The sequence below is a fragment of the Equus caballus genome, chromosome 16, assembly GCF_041296265.1.
Source record: "Equus caballus isolate H_3958 breed thoroughbred chromosome 16, TB-T2T, whole genome shotgun sequence".
NCBI lineage: Eukaryota > Metazoa > Chordata > Mammalia > Perissodactyla > Equidae > Equus > Equus caballus.
In genome coordinates, this window is record NC_091699.1 from 87436642 (window position 1) to 87464104 (window position 27463).

Below are 27463 nucleotides of genomic sequence, written 5' to 3' on the forward strand. Positions count from 1 at the left end.
GACCGGGCGGGGTGCGCTCTGGCTGGACTCGAGTGGGTTCGGTCCCTGAGCGCGGGCGGCACGCGCTGCCCTCCGCTCCGGCCTCTGCGGGGACGTCCCGGCCTCCGGACGGTCCTCAGCCGCGTGCCTGTGACCCCGTGCGAAGCGCCGGCGGCCAGGCCCGCCCCGCCCCGCCCCGCCCTGCCCCCCACCACCGCCCTGCCCCCACCACCGCCGGCACCCAGAGCTCGCGGCCGCCCAGAGCGCGGGCAGCGGCGGCGGACAGGCGGACAGACGGACAGACGGCCGGCGCGGGCGCAGCCGCTGTTGGCGTGTTTGAGACACGGGCCGTAGCGGCTGGGGCCTCCCAGGGATACTGGCCTGTGTGTCCATACTTGCCGGCTCACAGAAGATGCGCCGCCGCCCTTCCCGGGGGAGAGGACGTCCAGCACAGGCCCCGGAATGGCTGCAAGAGCGCGGGACCGGCGGACGGCCGGGAAGGGGCGGAGGCGGTCAGCGCCCGGGGCCGGTGGCCAGCAAGGGCCCGCGCCCCCGCCGCCCTGAGAGTCTCGGTTGTTCTGCCCGGATCAGCTTACTTGCCGCCGCCACCCAGTTACTTCCGAAGCCGGGCAAACGCCTAGCCTTTGCAACTTTTCACTCTCCTCCCTCCTGTCTCCTCTTGACTCAGGACAGCAGGACCGAGAACACAGGGTGATCCGAGGCCGCGGCTTCCAACTTAACGAGGCTTCGGCCAGATCACTGTGTGCAAGGTGAGAGCACTGCTCAGTTATTCAAAACGAACCGAAAGGTCACATACTCGGACAGTGTGTGTTCACTTATTCATGCATTCATTTATTCGTTCAAGAAAGACTGAGAAGCTGTCATTATACATCAGCTACTGGTCCAGGCCCTGAATTTACAAAGATGAAAGAAAGTCCATGTATGACAAACAAGTTCCTGATTGTAGGTTATTTTCAGAGAATTTCTACTGTCCATGAAACAAAGATTTTCACTGGTTTCTCCACACTGACGTGAAGCTTGAGAATGCCCGAGGGGGGCGGGCACCGGCTTGTGATGCCTGGGCCTAGGGCAGCAGTGGCCTTTCCTACCTCCTCTTCCAGAGACACGTTCCAGGTGCCAAGGCTCTCCCACCCTCCCCACCACCCACGATGTCAGCTGCATCAGGTGCACGTCAGGAGGCCACAATGTCTCACAGGAGGGAAGGAGACAGGAAGGTGTGCAAGCTCCACCACCTACTCACTCCCACCAAGCCCATCCCTGCTGGGAAAATGTGCCGGGAAGGTTGACAGGCTGTCCACTGTAGCTGTGCTCTAGTCCTGCTACTGAACATGCCAAAATCCTACAGAGAAGTTAGAATTTTATTACAGGATTATGCACAGGGATTATTTTAAGGGATTTGGACTGTGTGTGTATATATACACACACACACGTAAAGAAATGTCAACTAAGATTTCTCACATGGCAGCTCATCCAAGGTCAGCAAATGAGTAGATCATGTTAATGGCTTGTCAATCCATGAATTTATACCCAGCAGGACTCCAATCAACCATGGACTCAGTACAGAAATTGGTATCTGAGTCTGACAACCAAAACACAATACAAAGGAGACGGTGCTCCTGTTTGCCAGCTGGGCGGCTGACGCTGGAGCTGTCGCCCCTCCCTCGGCACCCGCAGGAAAAAACAGTGCTGCCTGCCCTGCGGTCCTCCACCCGCCCGCTGATGCTGTGTGGGCGTTGCAGTCTTTCCTCTCTCTGCTTATTCTGCCCATGGGATATCTCCCCAGACTTTCTCTCCCAGCTGCGTCTGCGTCCGTCCTTTGTCATGATGACTGGGAGTGGTCACAGCCTGCCCCAGCAGGCACCCACCACCCTGGCCAAACCCCAGCCCTTTCAGAAGGGGTTCAGGGTTGGGCGTGGGGGTACCTCTGTCACCTCAGCAAGCTTCTTTCTTTGGCCGGACTTGTCTTTAACCTGCACGATGTGTAGACATTTCCTGGCGCAGGCCCAGCAGGGAGGGAGCAGCCACCCCTGCCATAGTGTCCTCACCCAAGTAGTTTTAGACACGATGTTTGAGACTCTGTCTCAGGAAGCTCTGGAGCGGGTGTCGTCCATTAACAAGCGCTGTCTCCTCCGAAGGTCTCCATCCAGGGATCCGGGTGAGGGAGCCAGAGCCCTGAGACTTCCTAAGCTGCCTGCCTGCTCTGCCCTGCTGCCAGCGTCTGAGTCAGTGGCAGCCCCTCCCTCGCCGCCTGGACCGCCCGTCAGAAGGTGGGAGAATGGGAGGAAGGCTGACCGCCTGTGTGAAATGAGGTTTGATGATCTGTGTCTTTTTCTGTGCCTTTAATCAGGCTTTGGAGAGTCCACTGGGCTCATGTTTGGTGTTTGTTCTTAAAAATAATTTCTTGGGCCGCCCGGTGGCCGGGTGGTTAAGTGCACGCGCTTCGCTTTGGTGGCTCAGGGCTTTACCAGTTCCAATCCTGGCCGTGGACATGGCACCGCTCATCAGGCCATGCTGAGGCGGCATCCCACATGCCACAGCTAGAAGGACCCACAACTAAAAACACACAACTATGTACCGGGGGGCTTTGGGGAGAAAAAGGAAAAATAAAATCTTAAAAAAAAAATAATTTCCAAAAGTACTTATTGAAATAAAAATGTGTCATTCTGGTTCCCATCTTCAACTGCTAATAGTGACTTATAGACTGAGTTTTGATAAACTTGAGGAAACTATTCATCTTTCAGATGATCATAAGATGGGCTGGAGCCCCGCGAGCGGAAGCGCCCCCCAGGGCTCCCCTGCGTGAGGCCTGGTCTCTGCTCCTGTGACCCCTCACAACAGCAGGCAACCCCTAGATGTGTTGACAAATCCTGTAAAAGCACTTTTTGTTGTACTCAGATTGAAGATCCAATACAAATCTTTGTTCACGGGCGGTTTAAAAATGGGTCTATTTATTTATTAGCAGAACCTGAAAACAATTCCTGTGGAGATGGCACTGGTCAGGAAAGTCATTTTGGGGTTTTAGCGCACATTCTTCTCATGATTTCTAATTGAGTTTTGGCTTTTGGGGGCCATGGCCAAGTGTGAGGGTGTGACAGAAGAAAACACACCTCCTGACCTTAGTACGGTAGGTGTCAAAGGACTTGAGGCCCCTTGAGCAAGGTAGGAGGTAAGCAAGCAAGAAGGAAGTGGCTGGGTGGCAGTCACTGTGCCCCCGTGGCAAAAATGTCAGAAAGTGATTTGCACGAAAGTGAGAAAGTGGTTCTGACCAATCCTACTTTGCATTAAACCGGATCAGTTTCACCCACCCTAACACAGGCCTGCATTTCCCACAGTGCTCTTACGGGAGATTTCCTGAAAGCAAGTTTCAGCAAGAAGCTGGAAAGGCTTCTCAGGAAGAAGGTCGGGCTGGCAGTAATCAGGGTGCACCCAGGCACTCGGCAATCGTCCCCAGTGAGAACAGACGGAGCCCTCCCCACAGGTGAGAATGCTGGGAAGGGTGGCGGTGTCTGGGTGCAGGCAGCAGTAAGAGGAGCCAGTGCTCCAATGCAGACACACATGGAAGAAGTGTGGAGCTACAGAAGCAGCTCCACAGAAGAAATGGGGAGTGGGGGAGCTTCTGGGAGTAGGAACCGAAAACGGCGAGTTGATTCTTGGATGGGTTCCATGCCCCGGGGAAGACTCTCTCAGTATGGCTGTCTTCCCTCTGATGCGTTGTCATCTCAGCCGGGCCCAGCTCATCAAGAAGCTGAGTACGCAAGAAAACGACTCCTCGGGCTCTGCAGACATCTTCCCTGGTCAGGAATGTGTCCCAGTGGCTGCCTTGACGGCTCCTAACGACATTCCCAACAGTCCTTCACAACACTCCCCGTGTGGCCACAATAGCAAAAGGACTTTCTTATGGCCAAAAGATTCAGTGGTTACTCCCAAATGGTTAACCAAATGGTTCTAAGAAGTGGCTACTATGGAATAGAAGGAGCAAAGAGGACATACCAGCTCGAGCTCACCATTCAGAAATCCCTGGGAACAAGAGTGGGCAGTGGCTCCCCACTCCAACACTGGACACTCCACCACCATCACTTACTTGGTCTATTGTGCTCAAGTGAGTCTTTATGGGAAGACACCTTCCTCCTTGGACATTAACATTCAAGTGAGTGCTTCCTTACCCATTTCCCAATACCTGTTCCTATTCTATAAGCCTCAAATTGCTCCAAACCCTTCTGTACCTTTGACTGCCCACGTGCCCACCATGCACGGGGTTCTGCCTGTTGAAACACAGGAGATAGCATCGAGGGGTCCCCCCCCCCGTCCCTGAGGCAGGCAGAGACTGCTGAGCAGAAGGTGCTGAGGGGCCACGGTGGTTCCTGAGGCTAGGGGAAATTCCGCTTGAGGCCTGGGAGCATGGCATCCTGTGCTCATTACTGTAGTTGTCCTCTCTGATGCTGGTCTGATGTAAAGGGGAGGTAAGAAAGCATACTCCCTAAAAACTGTATTCAGGTCAATCATTTCTGGGACTGTGAAGACATTATTCTCTGTGCTATGATCTTTTAAAGTAGCCTTAAGAAGACGTAAAAGCACAGGTCTCGAACACAGAGAGCCTTTTAAATAGCTGACACATTTCCATCACAGGTGGGACGGTGGTGTACACGTATGGACAGCACTCTCAGGAACACCATCTGTAAAGCAGTGCGGGAAGCAGGACCACGATGCAGCTGCCAGAGGCACTGGCCAGTTCCACGGGGCACTCTGAAGTTGGGGTGGTCCCTCAGATACCCCAGACTGGGTCAGGGAGCTTGGGCTTTTGTGCCCCTCATTGGCACGTGTGGATGTAAGCTTGGGTGATGCTGCTCCCTTCCGAGGGCAATTCCTGGGGGAGGGACCAGGCTGAGGGGAGTGTCTGGGTCCTAAAGGAAGGGGTCTGGGCAGTGCACCAGTGTCCACTATCTCCCACCAGCTCACTAACAATGAGACCAACATTATTTTAAATTATTTATTTTTTTCTATAGTACATCTCATTCAAATCTTAGAACAGTCTGATACATTTTTCTCCAAGCACAACTTATACTCATTTCAGATGCTTTTTTCCTTTCCTTCTTTTAATCTTACAGGATGGACAAAGGTACTCACACTTCAACAGACAAAAGACATCCCTTAGAGTTTATTAAAAATGCAGCTTCCCAGGCCCCCCTCCCAGAGCTTCTGAGTGTCTGGGGCAGGTCCTAGGGATGCAAAACTTTCAAACTCTCCTCGTCACCTCTGCTGCAGGTGGTCTTTGAACCACCCTTAGAGGAACACTGCTTAGGACTTGTCCATTATCTACTGGAAGCAATTTCAGAAAATCCAGGAATAATTAAGTATACAGAAATAGCTCTTCTATAAAATTTCCGTATAAAAATAATGGTATTTATTTACAAAGTTTGAGTTGCTACAAAATAATACATCATATTAGGTTCGGGACTTCAATCTAATCGAGGCTACGTTAGGCAAGTCGGATGTGGTGTTTGCATTTTCCCCTTCTTTCTCTTGTTTAAACTGGTTAAAGCATGTGGCACCAGGATGGTTCCTTCATGCAGAAAGAAGCAAAACTATATTTTCTGGAAATAACACCTAACAGCACATGATCAGAGTAAAGCATCTCTAAACGAAAAGGTGAACAAACTGGTGATTTGGGCTCACAGCCTTTCTCTTTTCATCCACAAGTCAAGTGTGGTGGGACACAAAGGACCTCGGGGACCCTCAGCGTTACACTGCAGTCCGAAGAGCTCGGGCCTCCTGAGCAGCCAGTGCAGTTGGCTACTTGGCAGTTCCAGTTGTCAGGACTCTGAAGGACTGAACCTATCATGTTACTACTGGGAAAGAGAGAACTGCAGCGTGCTCAGAGAAGCCTTTTAGCGCAAAGTATCTGGGTCCTCAGTGACCTTTTGGTATGAAAACATCTTTGACCCCAGTTGTGATCAAGCAAAATCATGAGATCATTTGTTATTAAACTGTGCCTGGCATGTTGAAGATGAGGCAGGGTAAGTCACAAAATGGTGAGACTGAAGTGACAAAGTGATGGGTTTTAAAACCCAAACATGATCTGGGGAAGTTTCTGTGTCGAGACAGACATGGCCAGAAACGAGCTAACGTGTACAGATGGGTCAGCTGGTAACTGAACCTCTCAAGCTCCGCGCCACCCACCCAGTGACCAGTGTGCACAACAGTCCTCGCCCGTGGAGGACAGAGTTTCTTCCCAGGTGTGACTGTCCACACGTGGGGGCTTCTGAGTTGAGAGCGGCCCGAAGCTGACCCCACAGCCTCAGGCTGGGACTCATGAGTGGAGTCCCATCTCTGCTCCTTGGCTGATGCTAATCCAAACGCATCTGGAGGGACTGTGCTGAGGGCGTGGATTTCAGGAGGCAGAGTCGTTTTAAATGAGTGGAGTGGAAGAGATGTTCTCTCCCATCCCGAGGCCTGTGGCGGAGAAGGGGTGAGAGCCGCCCCTACATTTCAGCCACATTCTGCTTCCAATGCAGCTAGAGGCAGGCAGGACCAGAGTCCCATCTGCTGGAACAGCAAGGGGTCAAGATGGCACTGCACCCTCCAGGCCTTTTTGTAAAGCCAAGACTATCTAAGAACCATGCACGATTTTACCTTGCCTGAGAGGAGCTGCACAGAATACACATCCTACACGAATACATTTCCTCCTGTGTCCACACCAGCCGAACGGACATCTGCCACCGTTTAAGCTCCTGTACTCGTCAGGGACTCCTGGGGCGGAACTGCATGCTCTAAGTTTTGTGTCCTTCACTTTTTCTTCCTTAGCAGAGCGTGACTGTGGGAAAATTCGATCTCAAAGCTTATCCAAACATAACTTTTCAGAGAGATCTTGGTTATGTAAAGGGGTTAATTCCTGAGAAATGTTATAATTTAGGTGGACGTTAGGCTTGAACTTTTTTAAAGGTAAAATCTTAAGCAAACGTCAGTCTTCTTCCTTTTGAGTAACAGTGTTCGGCTTGAGTGGAAGTTAAGGAACTGAACACTGGACTGACAGTGAACTGGAGGCAGAGAGGCACATCTCGGGGTGACTCGCACAGCAGGGTGCAGGCCCCTGGCACACAGAGGGTCTTCAATAAACAGATATCACGATCATCAGCGCTTGGGGACATTGCTTTGGGTGCATGAAAATGGGGAAGCTATTTGGGAAAATGAGCCATAAGTAGTCTTTCATCCCACTAACGCCAGACCACATGCAGAATAAAAGATTATGTTTTATGTATCTATATAAAAAGTAGATCTCTATGTATCCAACAACTTGTAAAACTAGAAGAAAACACCTAGAAAAGCGATTACTTTTTTATGGAAGGCAACGAAGCCAATAATGAGAACTTCATGGGTAGTCAGAATCTTCTCTTGGTTTACGGACGCTACCTGCAGCTAAGCTTGGTTTTCTTTTAAATCTTAAAAATTCTTTAGCTGACTCCAAAATGTATGCTTAAAACTGGAACAGGGCAGCCTTGGAACTGACACTCCAAGTGCGTGGCAGGGGACAGCCATCTATCTGTCAATTATCTGACTTAGGACAAATGCCACTTTCTCAGGGGCCTTCCCTGGCCACCTCCAGACAAAGCAACCTTTCCTCCATTGTCTCATCACCCTGTCGTTTTCTCCGTAGCACTAGTCAATCTGAGTGTTTTCTGTCCTGTATTCACTCAAACACTGACGGACTAACTCCACACTCACTGTCCAACCCCGCCTGCAGTCAGTCCTGGGGTCTAGCTCCCAGCTGTGGGAAGGGTGCTCCTTTCATCAGCCCGAGGGGAGGGAGGGAGAGGGATTCAAAGGGCCCTTGAGGTGAGCCACTGAGGAAGCTCACAGGCCTCTCTGCTAGTGGTTCTGGGAGGAGATGAGGCCTTCCCCGCCTTTGCTAACCCTGCCCCCACCAACACCCACCCCACTATGTTCTGACGTCACAGGGCCTGAGTCTCATCTGCACCTGGGGCAACTCCACTGTCTCTACAACCCAAGTCGCCCAGAGTCGCGAGGTAGCAAACAGCCGACTTAAGATGACTGCACGACTCACAGGCGACTGTGCGGCAGACAGACAGAGCCCCTCCCTTGTGAACTAGCTCCCTTGGAATGATCTGATGGGGCTAATTTGTGTTTGAAGACTGACTCACGTTATTTTTCAAGTCTGGCAGAGTATGGTTACAACTGCAAACTCTGCTAACGAGGGGAGTCATCCTCTTTTATCCTGGTAAAATAGCAGAAATGACAGAGTCCTCCCCACCGCTTGTATACAGAATCCAACTGAAGGAAAGAGGACATGTGGCGGTCGTCTGTAGTCTTCCAAGGGCAGCGGGCAGCGCTGAGGGGAGGGCTCCCTGGTGGCACCTCCTTCTTGCCCCTCCCGAAGTCCTCCATTGTGTGAGGCACCCTTTAGCCCTGTGCTCACTGAGGCTGCTCCCACGCCCTGCCGTCACAGGAAGAGAGGAAGTGGAAGAGACAGAGCCTCAGCGGGGAAGGGTGAGGGGAGCCTGGGTGCCCTGGGCACGGCCATGGACCCTGCAGGGTTCCCCTCGCCACTTAGGAGTCAGGTAACACAGGCCTGGTGCCACCTGCGCAAGTGCCAAATGGAGCCAGAATTCACTGACTGAGAGTGCTACGCACCTGAGAGGGCAACAGCCAAACGGGCCTGGGGGGGGGGGGGGAAGGTCTCCTGAACTCCCCAAAGCAGAGTGTGACCAGCACCCTCTGGGAGGGGTGTCTGTGTGTGTCCGTGTGTGCGTGCCTGTCACCCCATGTGTGTGCACATGCAAGTAACCCCAAGTGCTACTCCTAGAAAGAAGCCTGGATGTCGTAACCACAATTTCCTAACATCTTTTCACGTTGATTTCTATATGAAATTTTGAGTGCTGAAGTTTAGACACAGATAAATCTGTTTAGGGGAGATGCAGAAGAATAACAGGATTTATCTTTCTAGACATCTCAACCTAGTTGTCTGCTCGGGTAAGGCTTTACACCAGCGATGTGCCTGGTGACCACAGTGCGACTCTTCTAGAAGTCCTCAGCAGCAACCCAAACACGCTACTGAGGAACGGAGGCCATTTCCCTCCAAACGCCACACACCCGTGGCTGGGACGGCCAACAATGGGGCCCCAGGAATGATGAGTCTTTGGTTGCTTTTGTCCATTCGAAGCACTATCCCGGGGAGCGGGGGGGGCAGCCGCCCCAGACGGCCAGCGAGGACCGGCCCTTCTGCAGAGGAAGGTCAGGGTGGACGTGCCTGTCACGAGTGACGGACCTGCAGCACAGCACTCTGAACACTAAGGGGCTGTCCGTTGGCCTCTCCAGCTCCCTGCCAGGCCCCCTCAGGTAGAGGCATGAGGAAAGGCGGCGGTCAGTAAAGAAAGGGGAAGCCTCGGGAGGACAGTTGGGAAGGGAATCCGGTTTTACCTGACTGCAGCTGTCACTCTCCCATCAGAAATGTCCCCTGAGGCCCCTGGGGACCCGCTGCAGCCTCTGCAGTGTTTCGGACCCCTCCCATCTGCCCAGCTGAGAGGTGTGCCCCAGAACTCGGGCTGAGACAGAATTCTCCAAAAACTGCCCTCCCTCTGCCCTTTGAGCACTCTGGGTCTGCACCATGGCTTATTTCTGACCGAATGAGTTTTGTCTCAAAGGAACTTAAGTAAAAGTTGTATGTTCTTGTGTATTAGTTTTATGACCCTAAGAAAAATTTTAGGTCAGCCAAACCTTTCACCTCCAGCTCACTGTCAGCAGAGCGGCAGAGCTTTGAAAAGGCATCATAAGGCACCCACGCTTTCCCCATGGGACTTAGAAAAGAACCAAGTGGGGCCGAGCTCAGGGCTGGGCCCACAGATGCTGGCTGCATAATCTAGGGGCAAAGCCAAATGATTCAAGTCAAAGATCCAGATTAGCTTTCCATTACTATTTGCTCCTTTCAAGGCCTTCCTGTGAAATTAAGTTGCGGTTGGCCATGGCAGGTGTCTCCACCCTCCTCCGTTCAGAGGAGCAGCAACTGTGGACACACCACCGCAGTGTTCCTAGCGGCATCTTTGGCTATGAAATAACACACTATATCCTGCGCTACTACAAATCCAATCATTTGGAGTGTTCAACATTTTTTGGTGTTTTTGTGAAACACTGACTATCAAGTTAGTTTGAAATGCAATTTATCCAGGAATAAACCCAATAAGGTCATTTTGATTAACGAAAATGTACAAAAGGTGACATGTACAGGAAAACATTGCTGTTCAGGTTCTTGAAATAGACTTTTCTTTTAAGACAAAAGTAATGACATTTGGTTCATTTTCACAAATTGCACACTGGGTGAAATACAATTACTGCAGGGAACCGTAAGCAAGCAATTCGGTCATAGGAATTTGTTTCTTTGTTTTGTTTTAAATGATAAAGCTGTATGAAATGCATAGCTTTGATTAAAACTATAGATACAAGTTCCCTCTCTGTAAAACTCCAGATTTAGAATGCTGGCGAAAGGCAGTGCTGGCAAAGTATTTAATGCACATGGAAATGCTATTCTATTTTGGCTTCCATACGTAGCCCTAGAAAATTCTATGCACCACTGCATTGGCTAATAATGATCATTTCAGTTTTACTATAAATTATTCTAAATGTCACTTAAGTACTTAAGAAGTAGCGCTCGCTCCTTTCTAGAAGCCGTCTAAGGCAGCTGATGCGTAAAGCACCTCAACTAGACTTTCAACTAGTTCAGCAGTTTAATCTGCGCTCCTTAGGCCAGAAGGACTGCCATCTACACCCCTCACTGTACAACTCTCCCCACTAGGAACTTCCCAGGTTCCCCTCGGCCTCGTAAAAGGCAGCCAGGCAAGGGAGAGAAACGCGAGGGAGCAGCCCATCAGGAAGTGTCCGCTGTAGCAATCGGAATCCTACAGAGGGTGACACGTGGGGCAACACACAGATCCCGCCTCAGGGAGAGAACTGAGCTTCATTCACGCTGCCAGTTCTTCAGGGACTATTCCCTCCATCCCCTCAGAAAACACACCTCGTCCGTGGTGTGATCGCACGCTCTGTTGTTCAGAGTTCCCATTCACACTACGTTAACTTCCACCTCTATCATCTCAGCCTTCGTGTGATTTGCTTATTGTGTTTCCCTAGTTTTCACTGAACACACAGCGCAAACAGAGGCAAGGACTGAAGCAGTCATTTCAAAAACAAGAGCTCACACTACAAACACACATGAGCATCAAATACTAAAACGTGGGTTTTCTCCTGTCTTTATTCTGGGGAGGAGGAATCCTCCTCGTCATCTTCCTCGTCTTCGTCGTTGAACGAACAGGGGGTCTCACCTCGCGACTCAGAGCAGTGAGAGGCCGCACTGCTGGACTGGTGACTGTTTGGGGCAAGGAACTGCCCCGTTGCTAAGGCCACTTCAGCATCCAAGCACAACCCTTGGTTTACACTAGCAAACAATTAGAAACACACAGCCTCATTAATGTGGCATGTTTTAAGCTTTGTCAAACACAGGAATAAAAATATGGGAAAGGAGGTGCCACTAGCGAGCTCAGGCCTGCGCCAGCAGTGACGCGCAGGCCCTCCCTCCAGGAGGGTCAGTGCTTCGTAGCCTGCCTTTCCAGACCTGGAGATATACGTACCTTGATTGGGACAAGGTGGCACCAGTGGTCAGGTCTAAATTTGAAACTGACTGGGTAGAGTTCAAGAGTAGTCCCTGATTTAACCAGGCGGGTCCTGTGGAGATATCTACAGAAAAAACAAAAACAGAAGAGGTAGGCGCTGCAGCTTCTGTTACAGCCCGAAGCAAGCACAGACTCAGAGGGGGATGAGCCTGTTCTAAATCACAGCCAGACAAGTCCTGGGAAGAACCCAGGTTTCTTCAGCTTAGAAAAAAGAAATTTCTAGAACATTAAGATCAGGAAGAAAATACAGGAGGGCAGACTACAGCAAGGAAGAATTCAAATTAAACCAACATGGACCTTCTCATTCTTTTTTTCTTAAATAAGACCTCCAGAGGGTAGTTCACTGAGTGCAGTGATGGCTGGCCTATCCCTGGACACCTGCTGTCCTCGCCACAGAAGAGTGTTTGCGGTGCTAACAGCCAAAGCCAGGCGTGGGTAAGGAGAAAGGTGAATCAAAAATGTCTTAGGTAAGAAGGACACGTTTTTGCCAAAACCTCCACTGCACCATCTTTTGAAGGGCCCCCTGGTGAACTCAGTGCTATTACTCATCAAAGATTGATTCTTTTCCTGATATCCTTTGCTTCATAACTCAAACCAGCCCTTATTCTGAAAGGTCATATACAGTCACGTTTTTAATGACACTGAGACAGCTATTACTGTTTTAGTAATTCTTTGGGTATATCCTTGCAATCTTATTTTCTATACCACCATATTTTTCCTATCACAACGTTGGTCAATTCTTATTGTAATTTTACTTGTTTAATATTTGCCTCCTTATCTAGAAGGTTAGCTCAACGAAGGCAGTGACTGGAACATTTAAGATTTAAACGTTACTGAATGAAAGAGTATACTCTCTTCCAACAGTGAGTCTGCAAAACAGGTGGTAGATACGTTACAGATACATTCCTAAAAATAAACCATTTGACTTCCATTATAAGATAAGAACAAATATATGCTCAGAAAATATAATTTGCCAAAATGAGCTTTTATGACATTTAATCAAAATAGTTTTGTAGTTACTGTGCAAAAAAAAATGAAACTACGTCTTGTAGTTTCATTCATTCAAAAACGAAATGGCGTCTCGGGATGGGAAACGCGCCTATCCTGGCAGTCTGACCAAGCGAGAGGCTTCCCACGTAGGAGACCAGTACACTGAATGAACTACATTAACTTTACAATAGCCTCGTGAACCCTTTTATTTACAGGCTAACTAAGGCAGCTGTGAAAAAAAAAGAACTCCAATTCTAAGAATGGCAGACTTTAAATACACTAAATAAGCACAAGTCTGTACAAGATAAAATTCAGCCAGAATCCTGTGCTGAATAGTAATTAGTATATATGGAAACTTTCTGTCAGAACACAGCTATTTACTTGTTTGAGAGCATAACACATTAAATTTTCTTTTCACAATGGCTTTGAATAGCCTACGTTTCTTTCACATTATCACAGGACCCACACAATGGTGCCCACAATCTCACTCAAGAGCCACTCTGTCCCTCTGCACACTAAAGGCACACGTTTCTTCTTTTGAACGAACCAGAAAGTCTGTGTCTCAGTCTGCAAATGAGGTCATGAGGAGATCAAACCATAGAGCCTGCCTCACTGCCCTGAGCCTTTCCACTGAGAATAAGCTAAAATGAAGTTCTGGTGATTTCCTGAGGAAGCCCTTTATTCAGACCCTGTTGGACTGCCACTATGACTGGGCTGCTAACAAAACAGCAGGTCCTGCTCTGGGAGAGCGCGGGGAGACGGGCAGGTGGGGGGTGAAGATACGGGACTGGCTGGGGGCAAGAGGAAGGGGGTGCCCGCAGGAGGGGGATGGCGCCAACTGGAGAACCAAATCAAACAGAAACCAAACCTCAATCAACAGACTTACGTTGTGACCAAAAGGCCAAAACCATAAAACAGAACAAAATAAAAACGACTTCTTTGCTTATATTTAATATACCTTGGAATTAACATTATAATGCCTTTAAAAAGTGATGTAAAATCCTAGGTGTAATATTTATAAATGAAGGAAACTGGCAGGAGCCAAAGGAAAAGCATTGCTTATACATCCAAATTTACATATGCAGAATATACCATAGTCTTAGGAATTAAAGATTTATGAATTATGGGGAAAAAAACCTGAATTACAGAACATGGAAAACGTGTTTTTGTTTTCAAGTATACTCAGTATATTTTTATAACTTATAATAAAAAGACAAATAACCAAAATGGCAAAATGGGCAAAGGATCTGAATAGACTTTTCTCCAGGAAGATACACAAATGGCCAATGAGCACACAAAAAGATGCTCAACATCATCAGTCATTAGGGAAACGCACATCAAAACCACAGTGAAACACCACCTCACATCCGCTGGGATGGCTAGAATAAAAAAGACGGGCAATAACAAGTGCTGAGAAGGAAGCGGAGAAACTGGACCCTCAAACATTGCTGGTAGGACTAGAAAATGGTTCAACTGCTTCAGAAAATAGTTTGGCAGCTCCTCAAAATGTTAAATATAGAGTTACCATAGGACCCAGCAATTGCACTCCTAGGTAAACACCCAACAGAACTGAAAATTTATGTTCACGCAAAAACACGTACAAGAATCTTGACAGGAACACCACTCATAATAGCCAAAAAGTGCAAACAATCCAAATGTCTTCAAACTAATGAATGGACAGACAAAATACTATAACAATAAAAAGGGATACAGTACTGATACAAGCCACACATGGGTGAGCCTTGAAAACATGATGCTGAGTGAAAGAAGCCAGTCATAAAGGATGCATTTGTATGATTCCATTTATAGGAAATGTCCAGAATGGACAAATCCACTCTTTTTTTTTTTTGAGGAACATTCACCCTGAGCTAACTACTGCCAATCTTCCTCTTTTTGCTGAGGAAGATCAGCCCTGAGCTAACATCCATGCCCATCTTCCTCCACTTTATATGTGGGACGCCTACCACAGCATGGCGTGCCAAGCAGTGCCAGGTCCGCACCTGGGATCTGAACTGGCAAACCCCGGGTCGCCCAGAAGTGGAACGTGCTCACCTAACTGCTGCGCCACCAGGCCGGCCCCGACAAATCCATTCTGAATTAGTGGTTGCCAGGAGCTGGGAGGAATGGGGGAATAGGGCACCACTGCTAATGCATATGGGGTTTCTCTTTGGGGTGATAAAGATGTTTTAGAATTAGATAGTGGTGATGACTGCACAACCTTGTGAATATACCAAAAACCACTAAATCATATAGTTTAAAATGGTTTATTTTATGGTATGTGAATTAAATCTCAATTTCAAAAATCTACAGGGGGCTGGCCCGGTGGCAGAATGGTTAAATTCATGGACTCCATTTTGGCCCAGGGTTCACGGGTTCAGATCCCCTGGCACGGACCTACACACCGCTCATCAAGCCACGCTATGGTGGTGTTCCACATACAAAATAGAGGAAGACTGCCACAGATGTTAGCTCAGCAACCATATTCCTCAAGTAAAAAGAGGAAGACTGGCAACAGATGTTAGCTCAGGGCAAGTCTTCCTCACAATTAAGAACAAAAGACAATAGCAACAACAAAAAAATTACAATGATACCATTTCACATCCACCTGATGGGAAAAACAGAACACTTCCACTCCGCAGGGGAGACTGTAACCTGGTCAAATCCAGCTGAAAACCTTTGCACCATTTGGCAAAGCTGAAGATGCACCTGCCTCTGACCCAGCACCTCGCTACACACACGTGCACAGGGTCACTAGGGTACAGGTAAAGGAAGGTTCAGGATAGCGCTGTCTTTTAATACCAAGAAACTGGAAACAAAGCTAAAGGTTTATCATCAGTAAAATGAACAAATAAATTGTGACATATTCATATAATGGAATTCTATACAGTAGTAAAAATGTATGAATTATAGCTACATTAAATCATGAGAACAAATCTAAAGAACATGACGTTGAGTGGAAAAAAAAAAAAAAATCAAATCAGGGGCCGGCCCGATAGTGCAGCGGTTAAGTTTGCACGTTCCGCTTCAGTGGCCCGGGGTTCACCGGTTCGGATCCCAGGTGCGGACATGGCACCGCTTGGCACGCCATGCTGTGGCAGGCGTCCCATATATAAAGTAGAGGAAGATGAGCACGGATGTTAGCTCAGGGCCGGTCTTTCTCAGCAAAAAGAGGAGGATTGGCAGATGTTAGCTCAGGGCTAATGTTCCTCAAAAAAAAAAAACCAAACACCAAAGAATATATCACTATGATTCCATTTATATAAAGGTCAGAAGTAGGCAAAACTAAGCAATAAATTGTCGCCAGTTTACTTTATTTGTTTGTATCTCTAAAGAGCAACTGAGGATGAACAAGAAATTTAAGAGAGTGGTTACATTTAGGGGGTGGGGAAGGGCACAGAATCCAGAGCAGGTGCACCGCAGACAAATTTTCTGAGAAAGGTTTTAACAAGCTGGGATTTGACATTTATCAGGGACGACGTGTGAGAGCATTAGTTAACATACCTGTGATGTAACCTTCTAAAGCCTTTGGCACCAGTGACTTAGCCAGTTTCAGATCCTCCAGAGAGCATTTGCCTGACTCCAGCCCGAAGGACATCCCCATCCGCTTCAGGACCTCTATGTCATCATGGATCTCAAAGGTGTTGTCAAAATTGAAAAGATATTCAAACCTGCATCAGGAAACAAAGTTAGGATGGGGTTTTCTTTGGCACTGGGGAGGTCTGAGTAGTTTTGTACTCTTGACGTTACATAAAAGAATGAGGGCCTAAGTTCAGCTATCGTAGTAGAAACTGTTACCGTTTAGAGCAATAAGAGTCATTCTGCTGTGTTCAGGGGAATGACATCTCAAACAAACCACTTTCCCAATCAAAACAATTTTCCAGGGGCCAGCCCAGTGGCACAGTGGTTAAGTCCACGTGCTCGGCTTTGGTGGCCTGGGGTTCACAGGTTTGGATCCTGGGTGTGGACCTAGCACTGCTCGTTAACCCTAACCCTAACCCTGTGGCGGCATCACACATACAAAATAGAGGAAGACTAGCACAGACGTTAGCTCAGAGACAATCTTCCTCAAGCAAAAAGGGGAAGATTGGCAACAGACATTAGCTTAGGGCCAATCTTCCTCACCAAAAAAACACCCAAAAAACAATTTTCCTGTGACAGACAATAGGAGTCCATAAACTTTAGTCCTCATTAAGCTGTTACAAACTGGAGACAGAAATTTTGGTCTAAATCCAATACTTTCGAAAGTTGTCTACAGGTTTGTCACAAAAGATAAAATAGTAAGACAGCCTTTCCAGTTTAATGTGTGACATCTTTACTGTGAGCTGGCCTACTAGGTTTGAAGAAAAAACATTTTGGAAGCTTACTTCATTTTCATGAGCCAAGTGTTAACTGCAGCATACTTCAGATAAGCAGTAAACGGAAGACTTTTCACAAACTAACCAAGCCCCAAATCCTGTCTTGAGAGCAGGAGGAGTGAAATGTCTTAAGAAAAAAGTGTCACAAGTAACACATAGCACATTTCCAAATGTTCCTGAGAAGTACCAGTCAGGATGCCCAGCACAACGTTTCAATAAAGAGGCCACTGCAGCAAGAGACAGTCTTGTGGCTCCCAGGCGGGGCCCTGGGGCACCTGCACCTCAGGCCTCAGTCCTACAGGGACCGAGCACAGGTGAATGTTCTGGGACGATGGTGGTTTACCTTGTCATGAAATTCCCTCCATTAAAATTATGAGAGGGTAAAATTTTTATGCTAAATCTTAGATCAGGGCAAATGTTACAATTTAAAGCAAAATGCCATTTTTATTTGAAGTATATGAACTTGAATAAAGTACGTTAACAAATTTTCAGAAAAAAACACAAAAAATCTGAAGTGTGGGCCTGCCACAGGGATGATTCCAGGCATAGTTAAAAGAAGACGGTTTTGTAAATTTAATCCTCGTTGAGGGAAAGCCTCCTGGCTAACGAAGGTGAAAACACTGCACCACCAAAGCAACTGCAAGTCAGGGTTAGGACCTGCCTTGACTAACGAGCCCCTGCGAGCTCCTCCAAGTGCTCCGAGCCGCCTCCTCTCCACCCAGCGGAGGGCCGGGAAAGGGCCTGAGTCAGTAATCCCCAAGGATGGAACCTTCCAGACCCCAGTCCGGGGTGAAGAGAATCCCTAATTCCCTTAGGCCAATGGTTCTAATTTTCCTCCTACTCTTTTTAGATTTAGAAGACTAACCAAAGAGAACTTAACAGTTCCCCACAAGAGACTAACTAGAGTAACTAGAATTATAAGTGTTTTTTCCCCTGAAAATATGTTATCCATTCTCTATAATTCTCGGTTTTATGAGAATATGTTAACAGCCCTTTTAGATAATAGGTTTTTGTAAAGAATCTGCAAATGTGTGAATAATAATACAGACACCTACCATTTACTGACCACTGGGCTAGGTCTGCTATGAATTTATCTATAACTTTTGAAAACCAGCAAGTTAAATACTATAGTTCTTACTTTCACGGAGGAAGGAACGAGATCTCAGAGAGGTTAAGAAACTGTATACCTGGAAGAAAGACTGAAACGTGGATCCTCTGACTTCATAGCCTGCATGGTGCCTATTTCTAATTGTGTCCATAGTCTAAATTACCAAATACTTTCAAAATCCCTCCTGCTTTCCTCCTCCTCCTTTTTTTGGTGTCTTCTTATTTAAGTGACCCAGAATCTCTGTATGCAATCAAGACAGACGGGGGCAGCACCACTGCCCGAGAAAAGAGCAGGGAAAATGAGAGATGGTACAGCCCAAGGGCAATGCTGTAGCTCTAAGCGGACCAGAAGCTCCCATCTCCCTGGGACAGTCCTGGGCTATGCCTGTGGTACTGATGTAATTATTGAGCCCTTTTTTGCTTTCAAATGTCTACCAATTTGGATGATAAATGATATGCTGACTCCTCGTGTTTATGAAGCACTTGCCCTGAGTCAGAGCCTTTAAGGCATTCTCTCTTTTAATCCTCACAACAAGGCTAGGAAGTGACAGATGCCCTGGTATCATCCCCATTTGTTCTTCAGAAAACAGAGTTTTGGAGCAGGCAAATGGGGGAACCACAATCCACACTTGGGTCTGTCTCACCCTGCGTGATATACCCTTAACTATCTCATGATGCTGGTCACAGCCTGAAGACCACTGCTGTTTTCATGAAGAGTAAAATAAACAACAAATCAACTGTCTATTTTATAAGCTGCTACTTCTCACTTGCTATGATGAACATTACCATCAACCTTGGTTAAAACATAAAAAAATGTTGGTGGGAATGTAAATTGGTGCAGCCACTACAGAAAACAGTATGGAGGTTCCTCAAAAAATTAAAAATAGAACTACCATATGATCCAGCAATTCCACTTCTGGGTATACATCCAAAGGAAAGAAAATCACTATCTCAAAAAGACATCTGCTCCCCACGTACACTGCAGCATTACCTACAATCGCCAAGGCAAAGAAACAGCCTACATGTCCATCAATGGATGAATGGATAAAGAAATGTGTATACACACACACACACACACACACAAACACGCACACAATGGAATAGTCAGCCACACAAAAGAAGGAAAACCTGCCATTTGGGACAACATGGATGGACCTCAAGGGCATTATACTAAGTGAAATAAGTCGGAGAAAGACAAATACTGTCTGATCTCACTTATATATGCAATCTAAAAAAACTGAACTCACAGATTCAGGGAACAGACTGGCGGTTGCCAGAGGGAGGGGGTGAGGGGTTGGTGAAAAAGGTGAAGGTGGTCAAAAGGTACAGACTTGCAGTTAAAAGATAAACAAGAAAAAAAGAAAGCAGAGAACACATCTAGCATTTTCATGTCCATTCATTCATTTACAAACAGAAGCACACTCAACTATGATACAGAAAAACAAAGAAATAATTGCTTTAATGCCACATCTTGCTCTAAAATATATCCACAATAAACTATGATAGTGACTCACCAGTGACCCTGCCTTGTCCCAGTTCCTCATGGACGGCCTGCTGCAGCTACCTGGCCTAAGCTACCACATCCAGGCACACCCTGGACTAGGTCCAGGCACCACTGTGCATATACACAGGCAGCAGAGTGCCAGGCACAGGACAGCGGCTGCAGAGGGGGAGTGATGAGGCGCACCAGCAGACGGCAGCACTCCAGGCTTGCAAAGGTGTCTCACGTGCCCCCGGAGGTCAGCCTTGGGGGGCTCTGATCAGATCACATCAGATCACAGAGCACACCCTTCTTTATTTTGCAAATGATAGGAATCTGTTACAGGAGGTCAGCCCTGTCCGCCCCCCTGCTCTCACTCACTTGTCACTGGAGATGCTGCAATCTATGACTGTTTTCCTGCTTGTGTTGATGATTATAAATGGCAGCTGAATGGTGGAGTTCAGAGCTGGAGGGCCCTGGTTCTGCTGTTCATTTTGCCGATTTCTCTGCACCAGGTTTTTGAAAGCGATTTGCTGTAATGATCAATATAAAGAATATGGTCATTTAATGTGGATAAGTGAGTTGGAATTAAATGAATTAAGATAAATACATTTAAAATATAGTTTAAAATTAGACAAAGAGGCTTTCCACCTATGAGTTAATTATTTTTTTAATTAATTAATTAAATTTTTTTGGAAGATTAGCCCTGAGCTAACATCTGCCACCAATCCTCCTCTTTTTGCTGAGGAAGACTGGCCCTGAGCTAACATCTGTGCCCATCTTCCTCTACTTTATATGTGGGACGCCTGCCACAGCATGGCTTGTCAAGAGGTGCCATGTCTGCACACAGGATCTGAACCAGTGAACCTAGGGCTGTTGAAGTGGACCGTGTGAACTTAACTGCTGTGCCACCGGGCTGGCCCTGTTATGAATTAACTAAAATTAAACATTTAAGATTAGAATGACCCAACTCAATAAACATACTTCAAGTGAAAAAATATACATTTAAATGGTGTCTAACATCATCCTAATGTAAATAGTGGGGCCCATGGTCTCCATTATTCATACAAACAGGATCTGACAAATCTGAGAGAGAGCCCAGTGGCACCTGCAACTCTTCTTAGAGTGACACAGCGAAAGTGACACCAAGCGAACTTATGTTTTCCATTTATCTAACACAGACTTCTGAGACTTTAGGGTTAAATAACCCTTTTAGATTGTCTAGCCCAGGGATATACAAACTTTATAAAGCCACAGAATACTTTCTTCAAATGAAATCTGATGGGACAACCACTATATAAACCAGATGCAGGCAGCACTGCTCTGGCTGGCTGCCAGGGGGCAGGAGGCCTGAACCTGCCAGCTCCGCCCTCATTCACCCCTCAGGTTCCCAGACCACCTCCGCACAACTTCTCAGCATCCTTAGGGCACAGCTGGAATCTGGCCCAACCCTCCCCGTACCTGACATCTTCCAGATGAGGAAACTGAGGCTTACACTGATTATAACACATATCAAGGCCTGAATCTTTACACTGAATCTTGCTGTCACTTTTAGTTATAACCATTACTCAAAAGTCAAAGACAATGACCGCCCCTCCTTTTACTAAGGCAAAAGTATCCTAGAATTCCATAGCCATAAAGACCGTACGCAGTTCAAGTTTTTCATCTGCTCATGAAACAGATACTGGTTTTTAAAGCTCCTGAAGTCAGACCCCTCATTCTCTTTCATCAGCTTGTTCCACCCTCTCACCCAGTGGTGATGGAGCTATTTTCTGTATTTTAGCAATCTTCCCCCATGATTGTTTATTTTAGGTTCTGGGCCTTAACTAGAGTTTGATAAACATTATTATCGTCTTAAAATGGCTGGGTGCTACCTCCCTAGAAAGTGAACGTTTACGCTTAGAATGCACAAAACAGAAAGGACACCAATTTATTCTAGCCCTAACAGTATGTCCGAAAGTCATTACCCCATATCAATCACTGTCAAAAAACGATCACTATCAATACTTAAATACTACTATCAAACTTTAAGTTAAATTTCTTCATTATTTTCTGCTGCTAAAGAACTAAGGCTGTCTTTCATTGCTTAGTTCACTTCACAGAGGGGAAAAATATGCTGAAACTGTACAACTGAGAAAAAGAATGAATATTTGAATTCTTCTGCTTACGTTCTCTACCCTCCCACTGGAAAAAGCATCTGGGGAGAAGCTCCCTACTTTGCCCAGCTTTGTGGCCCTAGCACCACGGGAGGGCCTCAGTGTGGGGGGATATAAACAATGATGAGTTCTTTATATACTTATGATTCACTGTTTAATATCATGTACGTTTAACAGCATCAAAGATTTTTCAGGTGAAGAGAGCAGTAATAACATACTAACGTTATTTTGATAGCAAAAAAAAAAATCACCTCCCATTTGTTTTGGATTAATTTCCTTATTTGCTGCCCTTTGAATGATTTCCTTCAGGCTTTGTTCTTTTTCAGGCTCACTAATATCTATTTCAGAGGCTAAACAGCTCCGGGTGAGTTCAGACATCCATTTGGCTGTGCATCAGCAGCTCTGGGAAAGCCTCAAGGGCTGGAAGGGACAAGCGGACAGGCAAAAGCAGGGTATCTGCATTATCTATGGGTGTAATCTACTCACATCATTCCTCCCCTAGCTACCAAGAGGGGCGGCAGCACCTAAGTAAAACTTACCTGCGTCCTGTGATGTCAGTGAGTCGTGACATTAACTTGTTAAATTAAGCTAGCTTAACCATGGCAAATTATCAGTGTTCAGGAACAACTTGTTTGACTTTCTGTGACAACTTCATAAATGTTATTTGATGAAAGAAAGAAAAACGAAACACTGCGAGGATAAGCTGTGAGTCACCAGAAGACCATTAAGTCGCCGTTTTCAGTTAGACTTGGAGTTTCTTTTTAATGTTTGGAGAGACCTGCTCTTACGCATGTTGACAGCTAGGCTGCCCCTCAGTTGCAATCTTCTATAAATATTTGGCTTGAGAGACAGTAGAGGAAAAGAAATTTAGGACTTAAAAAAATATAACGTTCCTCGTATAAAGATACACAGGAAAAAAATATTTAGCTTCATTCTTTGTTTTGGCCATCTAGAGAGGGAAAGTCCCGCACGTATGAGGGCCACCTTGCCCAGCACCCTTCTTTCTAATGAACAAGCAGATAATGACAGGCTTACTGATAAACCGGTTCTTTAAAATAACAAGTGCCAAAAATCAAGCTCCAAAATGCTCGGTGAAGGTTTTGAGGAAATCTAGGGAAGGCCAGCACACAGCTGAGGGACGGTGAGCTGGAGGGAAATACTGCAGACCCCTGTGCAGGGACAGAGCCAGGAGAAGAGGCGGCTGGCAGAATGAGGTGACAGCGTAGGAGGGAGAGGCGAGGGCCTGGCAGGCCAGTCTATGAGAAGGCAGGACTCCACAGGAAGGAGCACAGGACTGCTGTCAGCTTCCAGGTTTTTTTAAGCTGCAGAACACTTCATATCAAATCTCATTTAGGAGTCCAATATGAAAAATACATAAAAAGCCTGCTCCAGCGGTAACTCCTCAGGCAGGTCCCACAGGGTTCAGCGTGAAAAGCACACAGGGCACAGTAAGAAAGAAGGACACGGCCTCATCAAGAGGGAACCTCACCCTGGGGCTTCCCATGCGCGGTAAGCCTCTGCTCCACCTGCCGCACGCCCCTGCCCGGGCTCTGCTTCCTCCCTGCTTCCTTCTCAGACCGACCCACATCTCTGAAGGGCAGGCCCTCTTCCTCAGCCTCCCTGATTCATACATGAATGTGAAAGAAAAACAGAAGCAACCAGAAAGTGAAAAATAAAAACCTGGAATATTTAACATATTCTGCTCACTAAATAAAGTGAGTTATTTTAGAAAAAGACCTGTCTACCATATTCGGTAACTTATTGCTACCTTTACTTCTAAAAAGTGCATTACACCCAAAATTAAACAGGACCCACAGTTGTGCAAATGAGAGTGGATTTTATGATGGACTGAAAGAGTTTCATATAAAGGACAATTTGCTGATGAAAGCAAAAGCAAAAAGATGCTCTGGCTCATTTTACAGTTTCTCTGGATTAAAAATGGCCCCATGTACTGCTCAAAGCGAACTTTTACACCAAGTGCAATTACCAAGAATAGGAAAAAGGTCTGTCTACCCTATGATTTTACACCACATGATTTCATACAAGGGCTCTGTTATATTTTTAAAAATCATCCAAATTCTAGGCAATTATCCAAAAAAGTATAAATATAGGGATCCTTATTACACCATAAAATTTAATTTTCCTAAATAGAAATGCATTTTAAGTTGTGGTATTTCTACAAATCTTAGTGAATCACTTCATATTATTCTGTCATTTACAGACAATAACTGTTAAAGGTGTTACAGACAATACGTATTACAGGCGGGTGGGTTTGTTTTACTCAAAGCGCCTAAAATTCAACTAGCCTTACTTTTTTTTTTTAAAGATTTTACTTTTCCTTTTTCTCCCCAAAGCCCCCTGGTACATAGTTGTGTATTTTTAGTTGTGGGTCCTTCTAGTTACGGCATGTGGGATGCCCCCTCAGTGTGGCCTGATGAGCAGCGCCATGACCACACCCAGGATTTAGAACAGGCGAAACCCTGGGCCGCCGAAACGGAGCGCGAGAACTTAACCAGTCGGCCACGGGGTCGGCCCCTATCCTTACTTCTTGATATTCCAAATTAGGGATAATATAAACATACACAAAAAGACTCCTGGCAGTTTCTGTTCAGAATAAGAAGAAGTGTCCACAGTAAATTGTTGCATAATCTAAGTCACACACATGGCGGGTGAACTGCCGGGGGGCCCAGATGATGGCGAAATATGGAACCATCTTAAAGGCAGACCACATGGATGGCAATGAGTCTGGATGTCAGGGAGCCTACCCTAGCATGGTCCCACCAGACACTACTCAAAGGCACCCAAAGTAGAGACACTGATCCTTTTAAAAGCAAGTGGGCAGAGAAGCAGAATACAGGTGGGGAAGGTAATGAAGCCATCCCAGCATCTTTACCTGCAGGAGAAGTTCTTGCAGCTGGGCCCGTTTCTGCTTTATCCGTTCTATCCGCCTCTGCTTCTCTATCTTTAAAACACAGGTTACAAAATAACATGAACATATGTAGAGCATAAAGTACTGCTTACTTTTCAGGTCCGAATTCTGAGATATCAGGAATTTTCCTTAGAAAAACTCAATCCATTTTAACTACCAACATGAGTAAAGCCAAATCACACCTTTGTGGGGCTGGGGGTTGGGGTAATAAGCAAGCAGGCAAGACAGTAGAATCGTGGCAACTGTTACCAGTAATGAAATTCACCCACTTAATAACTACTTGGTATGCAGCACCTGTCGCTACTTATTACTCAATTCTAATCAGAGTAAGAGCTAACACTCAGTGAATACTCACTCCACGTGCCAGCACTCAGCACTTTACACAGTGTCTTAACTTATCTGCACAAAACCTTACGAGGTCAGTACTGTTACCCATTTGGCACGTAAGGAAATGGAGACGCAAAGGGTTAAATAAACCACTGTCCAAGGTCACACAGCTAGTGAGTGGCAAGAGCCAGGACATGAACCGAAGCCATATGGTTCCAGAGACCCTATTATTTATTTATTTTTTTTTTAAAGGAAGATTAGCCCTGAGCTAACTGCTGCCAATCCTCCTCTTTTTGCTGAGGAAGACTGGCCCTGAGGTAACATCCTTCCTCTACTTTTTTTTTTAAAGATTTTATTTTTTCTTTTTCTCCCCAAAGCCCCCCTGGTACATAGTTGTGTTTTTTGTTGTTGTTGTGGGTCCTTCCAATTGTGGCATGTGGGACGCCGCCCTAGCGTGGCCCAATGAGCAGTGCCATGTCTGCGCCCAGGATTCGAACCGGCAAAACCCTGGGCTGCTTAAGCAGAACGCGCGAACCTAGCCACTCGGCCATGAGGCCGGCCCCCATCGTCCTCTACTTTTATACATGGAACACCTACCATTGCATGGCTTTTGCCAAGCAGTGCCATGTCCGCACCCGGGATCCCAACCAGCGACCCCAGGCCCCCGAGAAGCGGAACGTGCGAACTTAACCACTGCACCACCGGGCCGGCCCCCCAGAGACCCTATTATTAATTACTCTGTTGTATTACACCCCCTCCCACCCCTGCAAGAAAGAGGTAAGATCTCATTTAAGATCTCAATTTAACTGACTTTTACAAGGGCACAGCTGCTAATACAGATAGCCTACGTAGTCAGTACACAATTCACTTGCAGTAAGAAACATGCTTCTAGGACAAATTTCTCAGCTTCAAACAATTATTATTTTCCTCTTACAACTACCTAGGAAACAGATACTAGGATACGAATTTCCTTGTAGATGAGTTCCTTACTGTTTCTTTGGGCAAAAGTCAATGACATCAAATAAGACATTTTTCTTGTCTATTCCAACAGTATTTCTTTCTTTTTTTAGGAAGATCAGTCCTGAGCTAACTGCTGCCAATCCTCCTCTTTTTGCTGAGGAAGACTGGCCCTGAGCTAACATCTGTGCCCATCTTCCTCTGCTTTATATGTGGGACGCCTGCCACAGCATGGCTTGATGAGCAGCACCATGTCCGCACCCAGGATCCGAACCAGTGAACCCCAGGCCACCGAAGTGAAATGTGCAAACTTAACCGCTGTGCCACTGGGCTGGCTCCACCAACAGTATTTCTTACTTGCTCCCCAGCCACTCTAATCTGCACCAGGAGTTTCCTCTCATTGTTCCTTTAATCACTACCACACTTTAATCCTAAACTACTCAGGATTCACTGTAGAACCTGTGTGGCCTTCTACATTTGAAAAGACGTTGTAGGAGTTTCCCCTGCATCTGAAGCTGTGATGGCCAAGCCCTTCCTGCCCCTCATGCCCCACATCCAACCAAGTTGTACTGATCCCACCTCAGAACACTTCTCCAACTTCACTGCCAACTGCGTTAGCTCAGACCACCTTCAATCCACCTGCTCAACTTCCCTCCTCACCTTCCTGTCAGTTCAACTTCCCCCTCACTGGCAGAGTGATCCTTTAGAACACATCCTATCAGCTGTCTTCTTCCTAACTCTTCAACAGCTTCTCACTGTTTATAGGATCAGGTCCCAACTGCTGAGCACTTAGAAAACCACCTGGTGAACTTGTCCTCCTCCCTCACAGCTGAGCACAGGGATTTTTTTCTTGGTAAAGCCCTCCCTTCTCTCCCTTTCCAGAGAATCTGTACACGCTTCTTTCACAGGAACAATCACATTTTTGGTTACATCTTTTACATTTGTCCTCTCCTCAATTAAAATGAAAGCTCTTCAGGGTCAGACATTTTTGTCTGGTATAATCATTGGTTAAGTACATGGTATATGCTAATAGATTTTTGCTTATTGAGTCTGTGTTACCAGCTTAATATTTCTGGCAACTAAATGATCCTCAGATTCCACTGTATCAGAAGGAAAGGAGGACACTTCCACTGTAGTACATGAGCAATGTTATTCCGTAACTTCTGATGAATGTCTGGTTTCTCCCTCCATCCACAAGTATAATAATACCAAATTAACTTTTGATTTGCTGGGGTGGGGGGAGAACTGAGAAAAACATGAACTCAACCATATTTATCTCTATAAGCTATATTTAACCTCAGTTTATTACATTTATGGCCATGACAGTAAAATTACGTCAAACCAATTAAGAAACAATGTCAGGGCACATGCTCATTTAGGAAAGGTTTTCTATAATGATTAAAGTAACAGAATAAAAAATGCACACATCATCCTAAAATTCACGTAAGCTGAACATTCTATCGATTTTGACAAAGACACAAATGAAATAC

The 27463-nt window shown here is 46.4% G+C and overlaps 2 protein-coding genes across 40 annotated transcripts in view; one reads left to right on the forward strand and one right to left on the reverse strand.

Annotated features, from left to right (window-relative positions):
* Positions 1 to 250: 250 nt before the first annotated feature.
* LOC138918089 (uncharacterized) lies at positions 251 to 7130 on the forward strand. 2 transcript variants are annotated; one of them, XM_070238274.1, is made up of 3 exons: positions 817 to 2267; positions 3333 to 3478; positions 4627 to 7130. In XM_070238274.1, the coding sequence occupies exons 1-3, from the start codon at positions 1495 to 1497 to the stop codon at positions 4677 to 4679; spliced, it is 972 nt and encodes a 323-aa protein (XP_070094375.1). In that variant the 5' UTR covers positions 817 to 1494; the 3' UTR covers positions 4680 to 7130. The 2 variants fall into 2 exon arrangements, with proteins under 2 accessions (XP_070094374.1, XP_070094375.1); XM_070238273.1 differs by having other exon boundaries at positions 251 to 2267; positions 3333 to 7130.
* TFDP2 (transcription factor Dp-2) overlaps positions 4974 to 27463 on the reverse strand; it is a 179420-nt gene continuing 156930 nt past the window's right edge. For all 38 annotated transcript variants that reach the window (XM_070238249.1, XM_070238246.1, XM_023621040.2 and 35 more), the window contains 5 exons: positions 24654 to 24722; positions 19986 to 20137; positions 16164 to 16330; positions 11631 to 11736; positions 4974 to 11437 (listed from right to left, as the gene is read on the reverse strand). In XM_070238249.1, the coding sequence (XP_070094350.1) occupies positions 11254 to 11437; positions 11631 to 11736; positions 16164 to 16330; positions 19986 to 20137; positions 24654 to 24722 (678 nt within the window). In that variant the 3' untranslated portion in view covers positions 4974 to 11253. The remainder of the gene's footprint in view (positions 11438 to 11630; positions 11737 to 16163; positions 16331 to 19985; positions 20138 to 24653; positions 24723 to 27463) is intronic.